The following is a 20,355-nucleotide window of genomic DNA, read 5'->3' on the forward strand; positions in this document are numbered from 1 at the left end:
TCACAAAGGACCTGCTTGGAGGCCCATAAGGCGGCCTGGGTCCTGCAGGGCATGGCCGCTAGGGAGAGAGGGCGGCCTTCCTGGACTCCCAGCTGACCCCTAGACGGGTGGTCTGTTTCCTTTTGGTCTGGAAGCCGAGGTCTTTTTGTAAGTTCGGTAACCACGTGAGCAGGGGAATGCACGGAGACTCAGGGCTGGAGCTTCAGCCGGGGCGTGTGCGCGCCCGTGGGTGCAAGTGGCCACGTGCGCGCGCGAGTGCCTCTGCCCAGGGGGGGCGCCTTTGTTCGAACCACGCCAAGTGGTGTCCGTGCCTCGCCCCACCCGCGGGCTCCGGGAGCCGTGGAGCACGCGCGCGGGTCCGTAAGACTGGGGAGGCCGCGCCGCGCTGCGGTGACCGGCAGTGACCCCGCCCGGGGCGCCCTCGGCAGGGGTCAACGACCGCCGAGCCGCCCAGCCCATCACCCTATCGCCTAGCAACGCCCACTCGCGCGCCGCCATTGGGCCGGTGCGCACGCCTCCGGTCCCCGATTGGCCACGGCGGCGGAGCGAGCCCCGCCCCCTAACCCCCTCCACCCCGGCCCGGCTCCGCGCCGCCGGAACGCGGGCCAGTCGGTCGGTGTTCCCGGGGGTCCGGCCGGTCTCCGGCGTGCCCCCAGAGTGGTCCCAGAGTGGCGCCCAAGCATATTCCCGTCCAGCTTCACCCGCGCGGCGCGCACACGTGGCCCCGCGGCCCGAGGGTGTGGGGGGTGGCGCCGGGAGGGGCCGGGGGCCCGCCGGGGACTCAGTCCCCGGCGCGTGCGCGTGCGCCTCCGGCGGTTCCGCGCCTCGGACCCGCGGAGGCGGGGCACAGAAGCCGGGGGCGGGGGTGCTGAGGCGCCCCTCCCGGCGCCCCCGGAGTGCTGGGTTCCCCAGCCCTGCGCGCCCCCGCGCGGGGTCCCGGCGGCTCGGCGGCGCGCAGCATCACCCCACCGGCGGCGGCGCGCCGGGTCCCGGGGCGCAGCCCCGACGCTCATTGGCCTGGGCGGCGCAGCCAAGCTGTCAGCCCATGTGGCGTGTCCGCGCGGGGACGGCCGCGGTTAAATAGAGTCGGCGCCGGCCTAGAGGGAGCCAGAGAGACGGCAGCGGCCCGGCCTCCCCTCCGCCACCGCGCTCCATCCTCGCTCCCCGCCGCCCGCTCCGCCGCCCGCGCCCAGACCAGGTACGAGCGGCCCGGCGGGGACCGGATACCGGGGGGCCCTGGGGGGGGGGCGGCCCGGCTCCGGGGCGCCGCCGGTCCGCACCCTCCGGTCTCGGGGCGCTCCCGCGGGGAGGGATCGGCCCGTCGGGCCGCGGGCGCCGAGGCCCCCGGTCTGGGTGTGCGGGGCGGCGGGGTCCCTGCGCTGGAGGGCCGGCGGCGGTGCGCCCGGGGCCCGGCAGGGCAGGTGGGCGATGGCGAGGGGCGGACGCCGGGCACGCCGCGAACAGCCATTTTGGTCGCGGGCTGGGCCACGCGGGCCGCACCGCCCAGCCCCTCCGCCCGCGGCATCCCCCAGGCCCGGTGCCGGAGGGCCGCGGCCGGGCGGCGAGGGTGGTGTTGGGCGGGGGGGGGGGGGGGGGGGGAGGGGGGAAACCGGCTCCCGTCACGTGGGCGCCGCGCGGAGCCCCGAAGCTCTGGAGGGCGGGCGGCGGGGCGAGGCCGGCGCCGCGGGGTCTCCAGCCCCTGCCCGGGCCGCGCCGGACTCGGCGTGAATAGCAAGTAGGGGAGAACAGCGGGCGCTCTCTGGAGGCAGCGAACGCCCCCGAGCTGATGCCTCTTGGGCCTCCAAAGGGCTCTTTATTCAGCGCTGGGGGTGGGGGCTCCCTCCCGACAAGGACTCAGGCACGCGAGGGAGACGCTGCTCTCTGCTCGCGCGCCCTTGCTCGGAGAGACCGGGAGACCCGGGACGGCCGGAGGATGGCGTGTCCACCGGTCCTTAGTGCCACGAGACCATGGGGCCTTGGCGGAAGTTGCCAGACCAGCCCTGGCCTTGCCCCCTCGGGGCTACCCAAGAGCGCCCTTCCTCAGTGTGGCCCGGGCTTTCTCTGCAGGGGGGCCTCGGGGGACCTGGATCTGGGTGGTCAAACAGCCTGTGCGGAGGTAGGCAGGTAGTGTCCTGAGGACTCACCTGTACAGGTGTGCAGGTGTGGGCAGCACTTGCCTGGCCCTTAACCAAGTGGTTCTCCAGGTTGGACCCTGCTTAGGTGGTCAGACTGGCTGGATGGATCCGCGGCGGGGTAGGGGCCATCTTTTCCAGCCCTGCAGGGACCCCTCCCCCTATGTCCCTTCCAAGTCCTAGCAGTTCATGGGCTGCCCTGAGTGTGCCTGGGCCCTTGTCCCCAGCATGGAGAACAAGCTGGGGTGCAGGATGCAGGGCCCACTGGTCAGTGTGGGCTGGTGTTCCCCCCATTCTCATATATTTTTCCCTCAAACTTTGACACCCTTTCTTTTTTGCTTGCTTGATTCCTTGGGTCAGCTCTTAACACACTGATGGCCGGGTGGCCCTGTCCCAGGAAGGGTTCAGCTCTTCTGGGATGGCCCTGCCTGCTACCTCTCCCAGGACCCCAGCAGCAGGTTGCACAGCCCACCGACTGTTGGGGGGCAGACACAGGGGTAGCAGGGCCATGGTGTAGTCACCACATGTGACAGGTCAGTGCCAAAGGCCAGAAGGCCCGACCCTCCCAATGACAAGTAAGGGCTGGCTGGACCAGCATGGACCCCCACCCCATATGCCCTGGGCTTCTGTCCCAGCTCGCACAGCGCACAGGAGCTAACCAACTGCTCTCAAACCCATAGGTGGTGCTGTGGGGTCAGGAAGCCAGGGGAGAGGGTGGGAGGCTGCCTCCTGGTGGTGTGGCCGCCAGAGCTGACCAGAATCAGGCTCCCATGCTGCCCTCTCTGCAGAGAGCAGCCATGGAGGAGGTGGTGATTGCTGGCATGTCCGGGAAGCTGCCCGAGTCGGACAATATGCAGGAGTTTTGGGCCAATCTCATCGGCGGCGTAGACATGGTGACAGACGACGACAGGAGGTGGAAGGCAGGTGAGTGGGTGGCCCTCGCACTCACCCCCCCACACAAGGGGACCCTCTCCTGTTCTTGCTCTGGATGCAGCCTCCCAGCTGCCCAGGGCAGCCCAGCTCCAGCCTGAACCCCGGTCCCAGTGGCAGAGCCACTGGTCACCAAGGCGAGGCTGGGGACTGGGGGCCTACGGGAGGCTGAGGGCCAACCCTGAGCATGCATCTGCCCGTTTTATAGCCGAGCTAGGTGATCTGCTGGGGGAGCAGATCCAGGGTGAGGCCAGGTGGGCAGGCACCCTGGCCCCACCGCCCACCACCCTGTTCCTCTGAGCCCAGCCAGCTACTGCCAGATAAGATGCCAGGCTCTCTCGGGAAGCTGGTTTGACTCCCTCCCGCCCAGTAGGTTGTTCTGCAGAGCAGCTCTACCTGATCTACGGGATGTGAGTCAGCGTGGCGGAGTCTGGCCGGCCTCAGCAGCCAGGCAGTTTAGGACAGGCCGAGGGTCTCCGGCTAGGGCAGTGGTGGGCAGGAGGAGGGCACTGTCCCCACTGGGCTCTGCTCCGAGGCCACCTCCCCCACGGCTGCCCAGTGGGGCCCCATCTCAGAAGGAGGGCTGGTGTCGCCCAAGTGGCACCCCAGACCTAGCAGCACCAGCCCCTGCCCAGTCTTCCCGGGAGCTCATGGCTCCCTATCACAGCAGGGACTTTGCCGTCGGTCACTCGGGGCCCACAGCCTTCCACCTGTCTATGTCTGCAGGACTCTATGGCCTGCCCAGGCGGTCTGGCAAGCTGAAGGACCTATCCAGGTTCGACGCCTCTTTCTTCGGGGTCCACCCAAAGCAGGCTCACACTATGGACCCCCAGCTGCGCTTGCTGCTGGAGGTCACCTACGAGGCCATCTTGGACGGAGGTGGGTCCTCATGAGGCTGCTGGCCAACTATGGCCACCTCGGGGCTGGGGGCCCGTCCCTGAGGTTCCCACCTGCCCAGAAATTATGACAGCGTTGCCTCTTCTCACTTCTAAAAGCAGAAGTCCAAAGACACAAAAGTTACCAAGGAGGCAGTGCAAGGCGCTGTGGCTCTCCTGGGCCCTGGCCCATGGCCCATGGGCTCGAGGAGGTGTGGGAGGCGTGGGCCTGGGAGCAGGTCGAGGTTTCACAACCGCACACATGGTGTCCCTGGCATGCCCTGATGCCCCAGTTTCCTCCCTCCCCAAAGTCCAGCTGGTCTTGGGGCAAGGCTGGAGTGCCAGGCAGAGCGGGAGGTGGGGTCCGGCCCCCAGGACTCTTGCTTTCCGCTCTCCCCTTCTCTGGGCTCTGCCAAGCCTTGTACAAGTGCTTCGAGACAGCTGTCCCTTGTCACGGGGCACAGACCTGTTCCTACCGCCCCAGGGGCCTAAACGTCTTGCCTGGTGGGAGAGGAGGCCGGCCACGTGGGTGTGGCGCCTCCGCAGGTGGGTGGTGGGAGCCCAGGCCTGAGGGGGAGCCTGGGAGCCGGCCAGTTGTACTGCAGGCAGGCGGGCAGGCAGCCCTGGCCTTCCAGCTTGCTTGCTGCACAGCTAGCCAGCCCCTGAGGCCCGCATGGGACAGTGCTGCAAGCACAGAGTGCCCTGGAGTGAAGGGCCAGCAGAGACCTTGGACGCCATTCCCCAGAGGCTGGCCGGGGTCCCTCCCTCCTTTCCCAGCCTGGACACTCAGCCTTTGTCTACCTCTGTTTCCTTATCTTAGCCTGTCCTAGGGAAGGCTGCCCTTGGTGCTTGGGTGCTCATTGGTCACTGGGGCTTGCCAGACCCTACTGGTGACACCAGGGGCCAGGGCAGTGTCCTGGGGACAATGCTGCCTTCTGTGCTCACCTCCGGCTGTGTCCGGCCTCTGCCTGGCCCAGAGCCTGGAGCCCCACCTGCCTCCTGGGCCCTGGGTTCCTTGTGACCCAGTTGCCTGTCCTCAGCCCTACCTGGGCTGGCTGCCTCGCTCAGGCCCCTCCAGAGCCAGGCTAAGAGGGAGGACTTAGCCCCAGAGCTGGGCAGCAGGCCCGGCTGCCAGGCCTTACCATTGCTTCCTGCAGGCATCAACCCAGCATCTCTCCGAGGGACACACACCGGTGTCTGGGTGGGCGTGAGCGGCTCCGAGGCCTCAGAGGCCCTTAGCCGAGACCCTGAGACTCTCTTGGGCTACAGCATGGTGGGCTGCCAGCGTGCCATGATGGCCAACCGTCTTTCCTTCTTCTTTGATTTTAAAGGTGGGTACCCATCCAGCCCGTCTGGGCCTCTGGTTCCCCCAGGAAGGCTGGCCAGGGCGAGGCGTCCATGCCATGGGTTCCCAGTGGAGGGCACTCTGCTAGAGCCACCAGGGCCCCCCCATTGTGCTCTTGCTCACAGGGCCCAGCATCGCTCTGGACACAGCCTGCTCCTCCAGCCTCATGGCTCTGCAGAATGCCTATGAGGCCATCCGCAGTGGGGAGTGCCCCAGCGCCATCGTGGGCGGCATCAACATCCTGCTGAAGCCCAACACCTCCGTGCAGTTCATGAAGCTGGGCATGCTGAGCCCTGAAGGCACCTGCAAGTCCTTCGATGAGTCTGGTGAGCGAGCAGGGGCGGGAAGGGCAGGGGGTAGCCCCAGAGCTCTTGGCCCTGGGGGGCGTGGAGCAGCAGAGCCCCTAGGCCTGAGGTGCCCTCTCCACGCAGGGAACGGTTACTGTCGCTCGGAAGCCGTGGTGGTCATCCTGCTGACCAAGAAGTCCCTGGCCCGGCGCGTGTATGCCACCATCCTGAACGCCGGCACCAACACCGACGGCTGCAAGGAGCAAGGTGGGCGCCGGCCGGGGGCTGGAGGGGCCCGGGCCTGGCTGCTGCAGGTGGTCATTGGTTGGGGGCTGAGGCCTGGCTCATCCCACAGGTGTAACCTTCCCCTCTGGGGAGGCCCAGGAGCAGCTCATCCGCTCCCTGTACGAGCCGGCTGGGCTGGCCCCAGAGTCTCTGGAGTATATCGAAGCCCACGGCACGGGGACCAAGGTGAGTGCCCTGCCCACACCCCACACCCCAGGCCTGAGAGGCGCCCGGGCGGGACCCTGACCCCCCTCTTGTCCTCCACAGGTGGGCGACCCCCAGGAGCTGAACGGCATAGACCGAGCCCTTTGCACCACCCGCCGGGACCCTTTGCTGATCGGGTCCACAAAGTCGAACATGGGGCACCCGGAGCCCGCCTCAGGGCTCGCAGCCATGGCCAAGGTAGGTGGGCGGGCCTGGAGCCGTCCTGCCTGCCAGGCAAGGGGGGGTTTCCCACAGACTGTGCTGAGGGGTGCCGGCCACTGAGGCCCGGACAGCAGGGCACAAGCCTGTGACTGGTCTCGACCCTTGCTCCCTGTGGGCCAGAGGAGGGGGCAGTGGCTGCCCCCCGTCCCACAGTCTTCCTGACCAGCCGGTGGGGGGCGCTGGGTGGCCTGTGGGGAGACCACGCACTGGTAGCTCCTGGATGCGGCGGGGGCTCCCTGGTGCTCTAGGCTCCTTGGGGCTGACATCGTAACCTGCTTACCGTTCCTGCAAGAACTGGGACCTGGAAGGAGCTCTGGCTGAGGGGGCCTCTGTGTCCAGGCCCACAGCCCATCCGTCTGGGGGGCGCCCTGGGGCCCCAGGTGAAGGCGTGGGGCCCAGAGAGGGGAAGGGTCACTGGGTCCCTGTGCTGTGTTAGGTGAGGCAGGGGCGCAGGTGGGCCCGACCCCAGGCAGCAGTGCAAGGAGTCCGAGGCCAGCTACCCCACCAACTGCGAGCCCCCTGCAGGTGCTGCTGTCCCTGGAACACGGGCTCTGGGCCCCCAACCTGCACTTCCACAGCCCAAACACTGAGATTCCCGCACTCCGGGAAGGGCGGCTGCAGGTGGTGGACCGGCCCCTGCCCGTCCACGGAGGCAACGTGGCTATCAACTCCTTTGGCTTCGGCGGCTCCAACGTGCACGTCATCCTCAGGCCCAATTTGCAGCGACCCTCGCCGTCCACCCCACACGTCACCCTGCCCCGTCTGCTGCGGGCCAGTGGGCGCACCCTGGAGGCCGTGCAGTGCCTGCTGGAGCAGGGCCACCAGCACAGCCAGGACCTGGCCTTCGTGAGCATGCTCAATGACATCGCGGCCGTCCCCCCCACCGCCATGCCCTTCCGGGGCTACGCGGTGCTGGGCGGGGAGGAGAGCAGCCCGGAGGTGCAGGAGGCCCAGCCGCCTGCTGGCCAGCGTCCACTCTGGTTCATCTGCTCTGGTGAGAGGCCGGCTGTGCGGGCCCGCCTGGGAGGGTGAGTGGGGGGCTGGCCCCGGCGGCCACCACCCCTGACAGCTCTCCTTGGGACAGGGATGGGTGCGCAGTGGCACGGGATGGGGTCGAGCCTCATGCGCCTGCACAGCTTCCGAGATTCCATCCTGCGCTCCGACGAGGCCGTGAAGCCCTTGGGCCTGCAGGTGTCTGAGCTGCTTCTGAGCACAGACGAGAGCTGCTTCGACGACCTTGTGCACTCCTTCGTGAGCCTCACCGCCATCCAGGTGAGCCCTTGGGCTCGGGGGGCCAGTGGGCAGGACGGGGCTGGTGGCCGGGCGGGCGTGGCTCCTCATGCCCCTCTCCTCCCCCCAGATCGCCCTCATAGACCTGCTGACCTCCATGGGCCTACGGCCCGATGGCATCATCGGGCACTCCCTGGGGGAGGTGGCCTGTGGCTACGCAGATGGCTGCCTTTCCCAGGAGGAAGCCATCCTCACCGCCTACTGGAGAGGCCAGTGCATCAAGGAGGCCAGCATCCCACCAGGGGCCATGGCGGCCGTGGGTGGGTGTCCCTCTGTGCTCCTCCGTCCCGCTCCCCCCACCAGCCTCAGGGGCGTCCCCGACCTTCCTCCTGTTCACACGGGGCGGACGCCGCGACCCACCCCAGCAGCCTACGGCTGGCAGTAAACGCACAGGCCGTCGTCGCCATAGGCTGGGCTGAAGCCACGTAGGGACAAGAATGCCCCCCCCCGACACAAGAAGCCAGGGAGCTTTTGATAAAGTCCGTGTCAGGGTGACTCGCTTTGGTTCCCTTGTGTTGGTACCTGCTCGTGCCTCAGGCAGGCTGGGCCGGAGACAGGAAGGACACCTCAGAGAGCCACCACCCTGAGGGGCTGCCGGGGAGGGGCCGAGGCCCGCGGTGGCCTGTCGGAGGCTCAGGACCTGGCTCCCCACCTGTGGGACAACAGAGAAGGTGTCCTCCGAGATCAAACGCGGCAGGAGCGAAAGTGCCCTGTAAAGGCCCCGCTCCGCGGCTGTCATTACCGCACCCCTGTCATTAGGGCCTGCCCCGGGCAGCGCCTTCCTCTCGGGTGGGGGCCCTGGCTCCCCACAGCCCGCCCCCTGAGGCCATCCCTGCCCACAGGCTTGTCCTGGGAGGAGTGTAAACAGCGCTGTCCCCCTGGCATTGTGCCCGCCTGCCACAACTCCGAAGACACAGTGACCATCTCAGGACCTCAGGTGGGCCCTGGGAGGCAAGGCTCATCCCCAAGTCCCTTCCCCATCCCTCAGGGGGAGCTCTGCGTGGGGAACCGGTCACACTCGTCCAGCCCGACACCTCTGTCCTTAGGCCCAGGTGGTCACATTTATGGAGCAGCTGAAGCAGGAGGGCGTGTTTGCCAAGGAGGTGCAGACAGGCGGCATGGCCTTTCACTCCTACTTCATGGAGTCCATCGCCCCCACGCTGCTGCAGGCACTCAAGAAGGTGGGCTGGCCACCCTACGGGGGCTCCCTGGAGGCAGGGCCTCCTGGAGGCAGGGCCTCCTGGAGGCAGGGCGGTGGGGGCTGAGGCCCCGCACGGCTGACGGAGTCACATGCGCAGGTGATCCGGGAGCCGAGGCCCCGCTCGGCGCGCTGGCTCAGCACCTCCATCCCCGAGGCCCAGTGGCAAGGTAGCCTGGCCCGCACATCCTCGGCGGAGTACAGCGTCAACAACCTCGTGAGCCCAGTGCTGTTCCAGGAGGCGCTGCGTCACGTGCCTGAGCACGCCGTGGTGCTGGAGATCGCCCCCCACGCCCTGCTGCAGGTGCGCACCAGCTGGGGCCAGGAGCGGGGAAGGCCGGCCAGTTCCAGGAGGGATAGTGGTCTTGGTGCATCGGCCAAGAGAAGCCAAGGGTCTGGGCCTGCGGGCAGGTGGGAACCAGTGAGGAAGGCCAAGCCCATCTGCCTCACCAGGCCGTCCTGAAGAGAGGTGTCAAGCCCAGCTGCACCATCATCCCCCTGATGAAGAAGGACCAGAGAGACAACCTGGAGTTCTTCCTCAGGAACGTGGGCAGGCTCCACCTGCTGGGGTGGGTCAGCTGCCCCTGCTGGGCCACCGGGGAGGGGGCCGGATTCCCAGCTGGGGGGAGGAGGGGGCGGTCTCCCCGGAGCTTCTCCCCGACAGCAGAGCGTGGTAATAGGGTTGCTTGGTGGCCTTGAGGTTGTCCCCAGGAAGTGGGCTGGTGGGTGCTGGGCCACCTCAAGCTCCCTTGGTATGGCCCCCACCCCACCCCCCCGTCTTGATGATCTCTGGGGTCTCGTGGGAGATGGCTGGCCGAGGGTATGACAGGGTGGTCCCGGGCAAGGCCGCCAGCCCAGGTGTGCGCCTCACACCTCTCCCCCACCCCCCAGCGTTGACGCCAACCCCAATGGCCTGTTTCCGCCCGTGGAGTTCCCAGTTCCCCGGGGGACCCCTCTCATCTCCCCCCACATCAAGTGGGACCACAGTCAGATCTGGGACGTGCCTGCCGCCGGGGACTTCCCCAGCGGCTCCAGTGGTTCGTCTGCCGCCACCGTCTACAACATTGGTGAGCGGGGCCTGGGGGCAGTTGGGGGGGGCGGCAAGGGTGCCTTCTCCCTCCTGGGTGCCGGCACTAAGGTCCAGCCCACACAGACACCAGCCCCGAGTCCCCCGACCACTACCTGCTGGACCACCGCATCGACGGCCGCGTTCTCCTTCCTGCCACCGGCTATCTGTGCCTGGTCTGGAGGACGCTGGCGCGGGCCTCGAGCCAGAACGTGGAAGAGATGCCCGTGGTGTTTGAGGATGTGACACTGCACCAGGCCACCATCTTGCCCAAGACCGGTGAGGTGGGGTGGCTGCCGGGGTCAGGGCGGGAGTGCTGACGGCTGACCCCTGCTGCTCATCTCCAGCCTTGCCGTCCACAGGGACTGTGGCTCTGGAAGTGCGGCTTCTGGAGGCTTCCCGCACCTTTGAGGTGTCTGAGAACGGCAATCTGATCGTGAGCGGTGAGCAGAGGGCGTCCGGCCAGGCCATGGGCTCTCTGGTGGGGGCTGGCCTCTGAGTGGACCCTTGGCGACCAGCTCCACTCTACGCACCTCAGGCTCTTCTGCCCTCCCCCCCCGCAGGGAAGGTGTACCAGTGGGAGGAGCCTGACCCCAAGCTCTTCGACAGCCAGGAGGGCCCGGACCCCATGGACCCCACGGCTGCGTTCCACCTGTCCCAGGGGGACGTATACAAGGAGCTGCGGCTGCGTGGCTATGACTATGGCCCCTGCTTCCAGGGCATTCTGGAGGCCGACCTGGGAGGTAGGGCGCCACATCCTCCCTCGATGCTCCAGGAACGAGCCTTGGGGCCCCCTCCCTGCAGGCCGCACGGGGCCTGACCTGCTGCCCAGGACCCAGGTGCCACGTGACTCCACCGCCTGAGTCATGTGGACAGGGGGCTGTGCTGGGTGTGAGGGCCCGTGTGGAGGAGAGGGTGCCGTGAGCATGGGAGGCCCGGCCACGCCGACGGTCCCTCTGCCACAGGTCGCACAGGCCGGCTGCTGTGGAAGGGCAGCTGGGTGACCTTCCTGGACGCCGTGCTGCAGATGTCCATCCTGAGCGTAGCCCAGCGCACCCTGCGCCTGCCCACCCGCATCACCTCTATCCACATCGACCCCGCCGCTCACCGGCAGAAGGTGTACTCGCTCGAGGGCCAGGCCCAAGGTAGCCCTGAGTCCCAGGCCCCCCGCACCTGCGTCGCTGGGCCGGCCGCGGCCCGCGCTCACCCGGCTCTTCCCCACAGTGGCTGACGCGGTGGTGAGCAGTTGTCTGAACCGCACGGTAGCTGGCGGGGCCCTCGTCTCAGGCCTGCACTCCTCCGTGGCCCCGAGGCGGCAGCAGGAGCAGCTTGCCCCGATCCTGGAGAAGTTCTGCTTCACTCCCTACGTGGAGGGAGGGCTCCTGGCTGGAAACGCAGCCCTACAGGATGAGCTGCAGCTGTGCAGGGGTGAGGCCCAGCCCCTGCCCCTGTGTTCCAGCCTCCGTCAGATGCCTCTGGCAAAAGGGAGTTTCTCAGCTTTCCACACAGCCCTTCGCTGGGACCCGTTCCAGCGTGACAACCTCCTGCTTCACAAGGAGCCAAAACTTGCCTCCTCGAGAGGCTCCCGGTCTTCGGGGTTAGCTTAGGGCACAAGGACGGAGTCGGTCCTTCCCACCTGTGTCCCCAGCCAGGCATTTGGGTGTGATGCCGCAGGGGCCTGGCCCGGCAGACCACATGAGGGCTCACACCCACGCTGATGGGTGAGGGATAATCGGCGGGGGCCTGGCGTGCCGCCGGGGATGTCAGGGCACTGAGCCCACGCTCCATAGGGAGCCTACTCTCTGTGGAGCTCACGCCTTGATGACACCCACCCAGGGGACTAGTTCCTAGTCCTAGAGGACCAGGCTGCCCTCTGTCTACCCCATCTGTTCGCTTATCCAGGGGCAGGGCCAGGCAGTGGGCCCTGGGAGGCCAGGGTCACCTGGGTCCTGGTTACTGATGGATCCCTGCTCTAAGCAGACCCCTGCTGTATGGGGGAGCTTAGGGAACACTGGCCTGAGTGAGACCGCGCCTTAGTGCCCATCTCCCCCTCCCCAGGGCTGGCACAGGCACTGCAGACCAAGGTGGCCCAGCAGGGGCTAAAGATGGTGGTCCCTGGGCTGGATGGGGCCCAGGTGCCCCGGGAGCCCCCACAGCAGGGCCTGCCTCAGTTGCTGGGAGCTGCCTGCCAACTCCAGCTCAATGGGAGCCTGCAGCTAGAGCTGGACCAGCTACTGGCCCAGCAGAGGCCCCTGCTGCATGACGACCCCCTGCTCCGCGGCCTTCTCGATTCCCCGGCACTCAAGGCCTGCGTGGACACCGCCCTGGAGAACCTGAGCAGCCCCAGGATGCACATTGTAGAGGTGGGTGTGTGGACCCAGGTCCAGGCAGGCTCAGCCGTGAGAAACGCCAGGGCCCGTCAGAAGCTGTGCCAAGGCTGCCCTCGTGTCCTTGACCGTTTCACCCTGCTTGAAGGAGAGCTCCGGGGGAGGACACTAGCTGGTGGTCTTCTCAGCAGTGTGGGTGGGTGGGCCTTTCTGGCAGATGTCCGCCAGCTTGGATCAGGGTGCCTGCCTGGTGGGTAGCTGGTCCAGGAAGCTCTCCCCACCTCCAGGTGCTGGCTGGTGATGGCCGCCTGTATTCCCGCATTCCGGCACTGCTCAACACCCAGCCCCTGGTCCAGCTGGACTACACAGCCACGGACCGCCACCCCCAGGCCCTGGAGGCTGTCCAGGCCAAGCTGCAGGAGTATGGCATGACCCAGGGCCAGTGGGACCCTGCAGACCCTGCCCCCAGCAGCCTGGGCATGGCTGACCTGCTGGCATGCAACTGTGCCGTGGCCACCCTCTGTGACCCAGCCACGGCCCTCCGCAACATGGTAGCCGCTCTCAAGGAGGGCGGCTTCCTGCTGCTGCACACGCTGCTCAGAGGACACCTGCTGGGAGAGACGGTCGCCTTCCTCACCTGCCCAGAGCCCCAGCGAGGCGGGCAGAGCCTCCTGAGCCAGGTGAAGGGGCGGGGGCGGGGCTGGGGCTGGGGCGGGGAGGCTGGCTGAGCACTGACCCCGCCCTACCCACGCAGGACGAGTGGGAGGGTCTATTTGCTGGGGCGTCCCTGCACCTGGTGGCCCTGAAGAGATCCTTCTACGGCTCCGTGCTCTTCTTGTGCCGCCGCCGGCCGGCCCCGCAGGACAGCCCCATCTTCCTGCCCGTGGAAGACACCAGCTTCCGATGGGTGGACTCCCTGAAGGTCAGTCTCTGCCGGGCCTCCCAGCCCACGGGCCTGGGGACCCACCCAGACGCCAACCCTTCCTTCGTCCCGCAGAACGTTCTGGCCAACGGCTCCTCCCAACCTGTGTGGCTGACGGCCTTCAGCTGCACCACCTCGGGCGTCGTGGGCATGGTGAACTGTCTCCGCCGAGAGCCTGGCAGCCACCGGATTCGGTGAGAGACAGCCACAGAGCTGCAGGTTCCCTCTCCCTCTCCCCCTCCTCTGCCCTCGCCCTCTCCCACCTCCAGCCTCCCCTCACCTGTGTGGCTGCCCACAGATGCATCCTGGTGTCCAACCTCAGCAGCACCTCCCCCATCCCCAAGATGGACCCAAGCTCCTCAGAGTTGCAGAAGGTGTTACAGGGGGACCTCGTGATGAACGTCTACCGGGACGGGTCCTGGGGGGCCTTCCGCCATTTCCCCCTGGAGCATGGTGAGCCCTCCTAAGATGCCTCCCTGGCCCCCACCAGCTCCTTGCGTTATAGCTGGGTGGTCCAAGGGTGACAGGGGGCTAGGGGGCCCTGGCTAGGAAGCCCCTGTGGCAGCCGCATTTCCTGTCGCCTTCAGGCCTGCCAGAGGAGCAGACCGAGCACGCCTTCGTGAATGTCCTCACCCGGGGGGACCTCTCCTCCATCCGCTGGGTCTGCTCCCCTCTGCGTCACGCCCAGCCCACTGACCCCGGCATCCACCTCTGCACCGTCAACTACGCCTCCCTCAACTTCCGAGACATCATGCTGGCCACGGGCAAGCTCTCCCCTGACGCCATCCCAGGTACGGACTGCATCCTGCGGGCATGGCCAGAGCAGATGCTCCAGGCCAGGGACTGGGAAGAGGAAGGGCTCCTTGACCCACAGCACTCAGTGCCCTGGAAGCTCCTCAGGCCTGAGCTTGCGCACCAGGCACCCCCACCTCCCGCCCGGGGAGACGCAGGGCTCACCGCCACCATCTACCCCCAGGGAAATGGGCCTCCCGGGATTGTATGCTGGGCATGGAGTTCTCTGGCCGGGACGCCAGTGGCAAGCGTGTGATGGGGCTGGTGCCCGCTGAGGGCCTGGCCACCTCCGTCCTGCTGTCTGAGGACTTCCTGTGGGAGGTGCCGTCTAGCTGGTGAGTCGGTGGGACCGTGAGCCCGGCACCCCACGCGGCCACGGCCGAGACTCAGGCGCGAGCTGACCTCGTGTGCCGTGCCCACAGGACCCTGGAGGAGGCAGCTTCCGTGCCCGTGGTATACTCTACTGCCTACTACTCACTGGTGGTGCGGGGGCGCGTGCAGCGTGGGGAGACGGTGCTCATCCACTCGGGCTCGGGCGGCGTGGGCCAGGCCGCCATCGCCATCGCCCTGAGCCTGGGCTGCCGCGTCTTCACCACCGTGGGTAAGCCCACCAGCCCTCCCGGGAGCCCGAGGCTGTCCCCGCCCCCGCCCCCGCCCCACGGCCTGGCTTAGCACGCGCCTCTCCCTACCAGGGTCCGCCGAGAAGCGCGCGTACCTCCAGGCCAGGTTCCCTCAGCTTGGCGACACCAGCTTTGCCAACTCCCGGGACACGTCCTTCGAGCAGCACGTGCTGCGACACACAGGCGGGAAGGGTGAGCGCGGCTCGCGGGCCCCCGGCAGCGGCCCTGGCACGCCCACCAGTCGCTGTCCACCCGCGCTCCCACCGTCCTCCTCTGCCCTTCCTCACCGGGCCCAGGCGGGGACAGTGGGGCTGGGGCCGGTGTCATGACGGAGAGGACCTCTCTTTCCCCACACCCCCTCGCAAGGTGTCGACCTGGTTCTGAACTCTCTGGCGGAGGAGAAGTTGCAGGCCAGTGTGCGCTGCCTGGCCCAGCACGGCCGGTTCCTGGAGATCGGCAAATTCGACCTTTCCAACAACCACCAGCTGGGTGAGGCGGGCAGTGGGCAGGCGGGCAACAGGAGGCCCGTGGGCGGGCGAGGTCCGCAGGGTCAGCTGGGGGCCATGAGAGCTGAGCCCTCCCCACTGCCCACACAGGCATGGCCATCTTCCTGAAGAACGTGACGTTCCACGGAATTCTGCTGGACGCGCTCATGGATGACGGGGGCAGCGACTGGCGGGAGGTGGCTGGGCTGCTGCAGGCGGGCATCCGGGACGGTGTGGTGCGGCCCCTCAAGTGCACCATGTTCCCCAAGCACCGGGTGGAGGACGCGTTCCGTTTCATGGCCCAAGGGAAGCACATCGGCAAAGTGGTCGTGCAGGTGAGTGTGGGGCCCCCAGCACCCCCGGCTCCAGCCCCCGAGGGCAGTGCCTGAGCTGGGGGTGCTGCTTGGGCTGCAGGTGCTCAAGGAGGAGCGGGAGACGGTGCCACAGGTGACCAGGCCCACGCTGATGACAGCTGTGTCCAAGACCTTCTGCCCGGCCCACAAGAGCTACATCATCACTGGGGGCCTAGGCGGGTTTGGCCTCGAGCTGGCCCAGTGGCTTGTGCTTCGAGGGGCCCAGAAACTCGTGCTGACCTCTCGCTCTGGTATCCGCACAGGTGAGCAGTCCCGAGGGCCGGGACGGGGTGGGGGGAATGCCTGGTCGGCTCAGCGCTCTTGTGCTCTCTGGTCTGGAAGCCCGGTTGGCCCAACTGCACTGCCCTGTGTCCCTTAGGCTACCAGGCCAAGCAAGTCCGTGAGTGGAGGCGCCAGGGCGTGCAGGTCCTAGTGTCCACCAGCAACGCCAGCTCGCTGGACGGGGCCCGGAGCCTCATTGCGGAGGCCATGCAGCTGGGGCCTGTGGGCGGCGTCTTCAACCTGGCCATGGTGAGTGCAACTCTGAAGGGTCCAGAGCAGACCCCCAGGGAAGGGCCCTCCCAGGCTGAGCCCTCCAAAGCTGTGAGGTCAAGGCAGGTGCTGAGAACCCCTCACCCTCAGGTCCTAAGAGATGCCATGCTGGAGAATCAAACCCCTGAGTTCTTCCAGGATGTTAACAAGCCCAAGTACGACGGTACCGTGAACTTGGACAGGTGAGGTATACGACCCCCCAGCCCTGTCCCCATCCCCCAGCACAGCCTGGCTCTGACCTGGGTGCATGCTGGAAGCAGCCGCCTCTCTTGACCTGTGTGTACCCTAGCGCAGAGTTCCCACTGCCACTCAGGGATCAGGCAGCAGGCCTCTGCTGGGGCCTGAGCTGGGGGTTCAGGGAAGTGGAGGCTGCTGGGCACGCTGGCCGGCGGGGGGAGCGGGAGGCGGGGGGACTGGACCAGCCAGCAGGGTGTGACTCGAGCACCCACAGGGTGACCCGGGCAGCATGCCCCGAGCTGGACCACTTTGTGGCCTTCTCCTCCGTGAGCTGCGGGCGCGGCAACGCCGGCCAGACCAACTACGGCTTCGCCAACTCCTCGATGGAGCGCGTGTGTGAGAAGCGCCGGCACGACGGCCTCCCAGGTGGGCCAGCTTGCTCCTTGCCCGGCAGCCCCCACTTGCTGCCACCCTGCCGCGTGCCCCCGCTCACCCCTGGCTCGCTGGCCCTGTATTCCTGTAGGCCTCGCGGTGCAGTGGGGCGCCATTGGAGATGTGGGCATCATCCTGGAGACGAGGCGCTCCAACGAAATAGTCATTGGTGGGACACTGCCTCAGCGCATCACCTCCTGCTTGGAGGTGCTGGACTTCTTCCTGAACCAGCCCCACGCCGTCTTGAGCAGCTTTGTGCTGGCTGAGAAGAAGACCACCGCCCAGGGTGATGGCAGTGCCCAGCTGGACCTCATGAAGGCGGTGGCCCACATCCTGGGTGAGGGAGACCACCATCCCCGCACTGCAGACCCTCAGCTCCCGCTAACTGCCGTTTCCCTGGCGGGAAGAGAGCCCGTGCTCTTTTGCTCCAGGAGGGGACAGGCTCCAGTGGTCGGCACAGAGCTGGTGGGGGGGTGGGGCACATGCCGTAACCGCGGTGATGGTGGTTTGGGAAGGGGACTAGCCACGAAGGTGTCCGCGCTCACCCAGGGCCCCTCCCCACCTCCCTCCCAAATTGCCAACGGAGTACCTGTCCCCAGGCATTCGAGACTTGGCCACCATCAACCTGGACAGCACGTTGGCAGACCTGGGCCTGGACTCGCTCATGGGCGTGGAGGTGCGCCAGATACTGGAGCGCGGGCATGACCTGCTGCTGTCCATGCGGGACATCCGGCAGCTCACGTTCCGCAAGTTGCAGGAGTTTTCCTCGAAGGCTGGCACAGCTAACGGTGCGTGGCTGTGAGGGAAGAGTTGCAGAAAGGGGAAGGTCCCTGGGCCACCCTGGCCCCAGCTCTTCCTCCGTCCCTGGAGCAGCACGGGTGTTCCTCTGTGCCGCGGGCTTGCGAGCAGCCTAAGCCGCCCCCCCCCAACCCCCCCAGGTCAGGGCTTGTCCATTGGGCCCCTGCCCGTGAGCCCTGCGTTGGGCCTCGGCCCCCCCCCCATTTCCCACCCAGCCCGAGTCGGGTGGGTGGGTGCGCCTGTGCCCGTCGCTGTGTTTGTGCGTGGGGCATCTTGTGTGGCCCTGGCCCTCCCGGCATCTGCCCCCTCCTTACAGAGCTGGCAGCCCCCATGGCCAAGGACAACAGCCTTACCGGTCAGCAGGCCCAGCTGAACCTGAGCACCTTGCTGGTGAACCCTGAGGGCCCAACCTTGACACGGCTCAACTCAGTGCAGAGCTCTGAGCGACCCCTGTTCCTGGTGCACCCCATCGAAGGCTCCACCATCGTGTTCCACAGCTTGGCCTCCAAGCTCAGCATCCCCACCTATGGCTTGCAGTGTACCCGAGGTGTGACCCGTCCTGCGAGGCTCTCCCCACCCCCCAATAAGGCAGGGTGGTGTGCATGTCCCACCCAGGGTCCCCTCCTGCCTGCTGCTGAGCCTCCTTCTGCCCCACAGCTGCGCCCCTGGACAGCATCCAGAGTCTGGCCGCCTACTACGTGGAGTGCATCCGGCAGGTGCAGCCTGAGGGGCCCTACCGCATTGCCGGCTACTCATTTGGGGCCTGTGTGGCCTTCGAGATGTGCTCCCAGCTGCAGGCCGCACAGCAGAGCGCGGCCCCCTCACACAACAGCCTCTTCCTGTTTGACGGCTCGCACTCCTACGTGCTGGCCTACACGCAGGTGAGGGCCCTGGTGGTGTCGGTGGGCTCCCAGCCCCAGCCCCAGCCCCAGCCCCAGGGTCGCAGTCCAGGGCCCGGCTGCAGCAGCCCCTTCTCCCTCCACAGAGCTACCGCGCCAAGATGACCCCGGGCTGCGAGGCGGAGGCTGAGGCCGAGGCCATATGCTTCTTCATGCAGCAGTTCATCGACGTGGAACACGACAAGGTGGGTCCGGGGAGCGGGGGCTGCGGGGGGTGGAGGGGGTGGGGGGCGCCCTGCAGCCCCGAGCGGAGCACGCACGTGCGCAACCCGGTCCGGACCCCACGGGGCTTTGTGCCAGGCACGCACCGCTCAGAGCCCCGTCCCGCAGGTGCTGGAGGCGCTGCTGCCCCTCAGGGACCTGGGGGAGCGCGTGGCGGCCGCCGTGGACCTGATCGAGCGCAGCCACACGGGCCTGGACCGCTGCGAGCTGACCTTCGCCGCGCGCTCCTTCTACCACAAGCTGCGCGCAGCCGAGCAGTACGCACCGCGGGCCACCTACCACGGCAACGTGACGCTGCTGCGAGCCAAGACCGGTGGCGTGTACGGCGAGGGCCTGGGCGCCGACTACAACCTGTCCCAGGTGTGCGACGGCAAGGTGTCAGTGCACGTGATCGAGGGGGACCACCGCACGCTGCTAGAGGGCAGCGGCCTGGAGTCTATCCTCAGCATCATCCACAGCTCCCTGGCCGAGCCGCGTGTCAGCGTGCGGGAGGGCTAGCCAGCCCCCCGCGGCCCCGGGGGTGGGGGGGGGTCCTGCCGGTGGGAGTCCTGCCCCCGCGCCCTGTGCGCGCCGCCGACTCGGAGACCTGCCCCGGTCTGTGAAGGGTCGGCCGGGCGGGGCCTGGTGTGCCGCGTGGGGTCCGCCGCGTGGGGTCCGCCGCATGGGTCTGCACCTAGGTCCTGCATTCGATCCTCCTATTTATTGCGTCGCTGGGGAGACGTCAGGGCCTCGTCCACCCTGTGAAGGCCGGCGACGCAGGAGCCCCAGCCCTGGGGCCCCAGTGATGCAGGGGCCTGTGGAAAGGAGCAGTCCAGGGCGCCCGGGCACCCATTCTGTGTTCGTCTGTATTCGTTTTTCAAGAAACATGATTCATACTGCTGCTTGAATTCTGGAGTTTACTGTAACTGTCCGTGTCCAGAACCACGTCTGGACTGCGTTCCAGCAGCGCTGCTCATAATGGCCAGGAGGTGTCCACCAACCTGGGGAAGGCCTACCGGCCTCCCCACAACTAAACCCCACCTGAGCTCTGGCCTCCAGGCACCCTTTCTTCCCTCCTCTGACAGCTGCGTGAGGGCCCAGGGAGGGCGCCCCTCTGCTCCCCACGGCCCTCAGACACAGGGACAGCGCCTGGCTCCCAGAGGGCCGGGTGGCTGCTCTCCCAGAGAAACAGAGCCCGTAGGACAGGCATACCATTGGGCACTTTAACAGATCGGCCAGGGCAGGTGTGGTGTCCCCCCGCACTGCTTCTTGCCTGAATTCCTTACTCCTCAGGGAAACCTTGGGATTGTTCCCCCTTGAGGAGGCCTACACACACCATCGAGAGTAACCTTGACCTGGAGTCAGGTGGTCATAGGTGTGAATCTCATCAACAAAATACCTTCACAGCAACGCCTACGCTACTGTTTGCGTAACTAGCCGAGCTGAACAAGAGACTGACCATCACACTGGTTTAGGCAAAGGTGGATCAGAGCAAGTCAGAGGGGCAGGGAGGCTCCCTGAGCATCTGAACCCTGAGAGCCAAGGGGTGAGGTGGACACCAGTGGTGCAGGGGGGTGTGAGTTCTGAGCCAGCTGGTGGGAATGAGCAGGGAAACCTGGACCCTGCAGCCAGGGATCCAGGGGCCAGGGAGATCAGGCCCACCTCTAGCCTTCTAAAAGGATGTGCTGAACACAGAAACAGACCAGGGGTGCCTCCATATTCCTTAGAAAGTTCAGCATAGAATTACCATGAGCCAATAATTCCACTCCTAGGTATATACCCCCAAAGAATCACACACCGGGGCTCACACACGGCACTGCTCATAATGACCAGGAGGTGTCCACCAATGGATGGATGTACAGATGCGGTCCGTTCCTGTCTGGAATATTCAGCAGTGGAAAGGGCTGTCATTCTGGCACATGCTGCATGGGGCTGAACAGGTGCCAACAGTGAAAAAGATCTC

General features: G+C 66.9%; 1 protein-coding gene across 1 annotated transcript; it reads left to right on the forward strand.

The window, feature by feature from the left end:
* Positions 1-1,115: 1,115 nt before the first annotated feature.
* FASN (fatty acid synthase) lies at positions 1,116-19,300 on the forward strand. Its single transcript, XM_028112492.2, has 42 exons — positions 1,116-1,198; positions 2,921-3,056; positions 3,789-3,941; positions 5,095-5,268; positions 5,408-5,608; positions 5,714-5,836; positions 5,925-6,040; positions 6,122-6,256; positions 6,806-7,274; positions 7,365-7,552; positions 7,641-7,830; positions 8,413-8,507; positions 8,617-8,751; positions 8,869-9,072; positions 9,222-9,337; positions 9,660-9,835; positions 9,922-10,113; positions 10,197-10,277; positions 10,398-10,577; positions 10,800-10,979; positions 11,059-11,262; positions 11,893-12,197; positions 12,449-12,841; positions 12,916-13,083; positions 13,159-13,277; positions 13,382-13,536; positions 13,671-13,874; positions 14,060-14,210; positions 14,298-14,476; positions 14,568-14,687; positions 14,862-14,984; positions 15,092-15,315; positions 15,395-15,596; positions 15,713-15,864; positions 15,976-16,067; positions 16,337-16,488; positions 16,586-16,831; positions 17,094-17,282; positions 17,609-17,839; positions 17,950-18,173; positions 18,278-18,376; positions 18,522-19,300. Exons 2-42 carry the CDS (start codon positions 2,930-2,932, stop codon positions 18,909-18,911), a joined length of 7,557 nt encoding a protein of 2,518 aa, XP_027968293.1. The 5' UTR covers positions 1,116-1,198; positions 2,921-2,929; the 3' UTR covers positions 18,912-19,300.
* Positions 19,301-20,355: the final 1,055 nt, after the last annotated feature.

Source organism: Eumetopias jubatus, unplaced genomic scaffold (assembly GCF_037043125.1).
Source record: "Eumetopias jubatus isolate StellerSeaLion01/CBP00866 unplaced genomic scaffold, mEumJub1_p1.0 scaffold_10, whole genome shotgun sequence".
In the NCBI taxonomy this organism is placed as follows: Eukaryota; Metazoa; Chordata; class Mammalia; order Carnivora; family Otariidae; genus Eumetopias; species Eumetopias jubatus.

Coding starts and splice junctions, on each gene's coding strand:
- FASN (XM_028112492.2), top strand. CDS start 2,930: ATGGAGGAGGTGGTGATTGCTGGCATGTCCGGGAAGCTGCCCGAGTCG. Junction 9,073..9,221: donor CCCCCCACGCCCTGCTGCAG/GTGCGCACCAGC, acceptor CTGCCTCACCAG/GCCGTCCTGAAGAGAGGTGT. Junction 12,198..12,448: donor CCAGGATGCACATTGTAGAG/GTGGGTGTGTGG, acceptor CCCCACCTCCAG/GTGCTGGCTGGTGATGGCCG.